This window comes from Dicentrarchus labrax, unplaced genomic scaffold (genome assembly GCF_905237075.1).
Source record: "Dicentrarchus labrax unplaced genomic scaffold, dlabrax2021, whole genome shotgun sequence".
NCBI classification, from domain to species: Eukaryota; Metazoa; Chordata; class Actinopteri; family Moronidae; genus Dicentrarchus; species Dicentrarchus labrax.
In genome coordinates, this window is record NW_026136713.1 from 32,437,063 (window position 1) to 32,439,540 (window position 2,478).

At 35.1% G+C, this 2,478-nt stretch overlaps 1 protein-coding gene across 2 annotated transcripts; it reads left to right on the plus strand.

Moving 5' to 3' along the window:
* On the plus strand, positions 1–2,478 carry LOC127374294 (signal-regulatory protein beta-2-like). 2 transcript variants are annotated; one of them, XM_051419453.1, is made up of 7 exons: positions 1–155; positions 343–672; positions 856–1,224; positions 1,360–1,386; positions 1,751–1,897; positions 2,022–2,068; positions 2,155–2,478. In XM_051419453.1, exons 1-7 carry the CDS (start codon positions 113–115, stop codon positions 2,284–2,286), a joined length of 1,095 nt encoding a protein of 364 aa, XP_051275413.1. In that variant the 5' UTR covers positions 1–112; the 3' UTR covers positions 2,287–2,478. The 2 variants fall into 2 exon arrangements, with proteins under 2 accessions (XP_051275413.1, XP_051275414.1); XM_051419454.1 differs by lacking the exon at positions 1,360–1,386.

Here is a 2,478-nt window from a genome sequence, read left to right on the forward strand (position 1 = left end):
GAGGCATAAAGTTGCATAAGAACAGGAAATGTTTTGAACCTGTCTACCTATCACCGCCGTCTCATATCATCAACTTTACTCTTTAAAAAAACAACAAAGAGTCAACATCAAGATGATCCTTTTATGGATTACACTGCTTCTTCTCCATGGAGTATGTAAGTGTTATATAAATCTGTCAAAACAATTATGTTACTTGGTTTGTTTTGTTTTTTGTTTTTTTACATGTACTAAGCAAATTATGGCCCATTTCTCTTTACAGTTGGTATGTATCATTTCATAGGACAATATTGTACATTCTGACTATTATGTAATAACAATTATATACTCTCTATTGTCTTTTAGATGCACTGATCCCAGTGACCACAGTTCAACTAGGTGAATCTGTGACCTTCACATGTCTCTACCCTGATCTGGAGTACAGCAATACACGGATCAAGTGGTACAAACAGACTTTTGGTGATACTCTTGCAATTATTACTACACTGATGAAAGCTACTGCAAGTCCGACATTTGAACAAGGATTTTCTTCTTCACGGTTTAATGCAAACCACACTGAAACCATGAGCACTCTGACCATTTTGAAGACAATTGAAGAAGATGAGGCACTGTATCACTGTGGGATCACCACCTGGAGTAAGGATAGGTGGAGTGCCACATATTTGACTTTCAAAGGTAATAAATGTCTCTCTGTTGTCAGTTTTTTCACAAATATCAGATTGTTTGGGTGTCACAACTCTTTCTTTGTTCATTTACAACTTCAACTTCTTCTATGACCTTTTGACATTTCCATTTTGATGTTCCAACACTGATTCTTTAATTACATGATACAGACAACAAAACTTTTATATTTTGTAGGAAACAATCAGAGGAGGACAGACTATACTGTTGTTCAGCAGCCGACAGTATCTGATCCAGTCCGTCCAGGAGACTCTGTGACTCTCCGGTGTTCAGTCCTCTCTGACTCCGACGATAAAGCATGTCCAGGTGAACACACTGTGCACTGGTTTGGAGTCAGATCAGATAAATCTCATGCAAGCATCATCTACACTCATGGAAATAGTCTTGATGAATGGGACAGGAAACCTAAAGCAAGTTCTTCTCCAAAGAGCTGCGTTTATCACTTCTCCAAGAACGTCAGCTCCTCTGATGCTGGGACTTATTACTGTGCTGTGGCCACATGTGGAAGTATTATATTTGGAAGTGGAACAAAACTGGACATTGAAGGTAAACACCATTTTGCATATTTACTCTTTTGTCTAGTATATATTCATAATTTACCAGGAGATGACATTAAAGACCAATTATATAATTTTACTCCTCATTAACTTTTGTGGTATGTACTTTTTCTTAATATTTTAGCATCCAACATTACACTACCCACGTTTGGTGAGTCTCAGCGGACCAATACAATTCTGTTTCTGTTGTGTGCTTTTCTATTTATATTACCTTCTTAAGCTGTTTCCCATTGACCGCATAACATATGTTCTATTTAAGGTTGTTCAAACCCAATACTTAATGTATCAAATGGAAATATTCTAGATCTCCTGTGAGTTTGAGCAATGTTTGGCTGTATTTGCAAGTCAGTATGGTTTAAAATAATTCATGTGTTTAAGTAGTTTTGATTAAAGGTCAAATAAAGTCCATACAGATCAAGTGTAAGAAAATATTTTTTGACAGGTAAAATCTTTTATGATGTTACATTTTCATTACTTTGACTAAATATCATTATGTGTTTGTTTTCGTGTTTCAGGAACCAGCTTGTGGTCTGTTGATGTTTTACAGAAGGACAGTATAATTCTGTTTGTGCTGTGCGCTGTCTTGGCTATAAGTGTGATTGTTATAGCCTTCCTCATTTTCACCATCAAGAAAAACAAATGTGATGATTGCAATGATAAAGGTAATAGGAGTTACCTCACTATATCACACATTATTAAGTTTATATCATTAGTGCTATAAAGTGTTGTATTACACAACTGTATCCTTATTTATCTCTTGATTTGGTTATTTTTTTCATATTGTAGCTGCTGTTGTTTCCCTGCAAGAAAATGTTGCAAAAAGGAATTTAAAGGTAAGATCAACTTATCAAAGAAGTTATGATGCATCTTGTTCTGTATTTGCCTTCACACTCACATAATTTGCGATACATTTCCTCAGAGAGATGACACATGGATTTATTCCACTGCCGTCTTTACCATGGTGAAAACTGGCACTGGTGGAACGAGGGATTCAAAAGCAGGGGACAGAGAGAGAATCTACACTGCTATCAAGGCTCTTGGATTAGATTAGAAAGTTAAGTGGATTGTTTGAGATCAGTTAGTGTAGTTATATGTGACATATATAATATTTTGTTATTATATGCGACTATTACATAATGTATAATATATATCTTGATTTATTGTTTTGTTGTTATGATTAAAACTAGTTAGAGACTGAATTATGCAATGCATTTTATTCCATTAAAGTATCTTAGACTTCAAA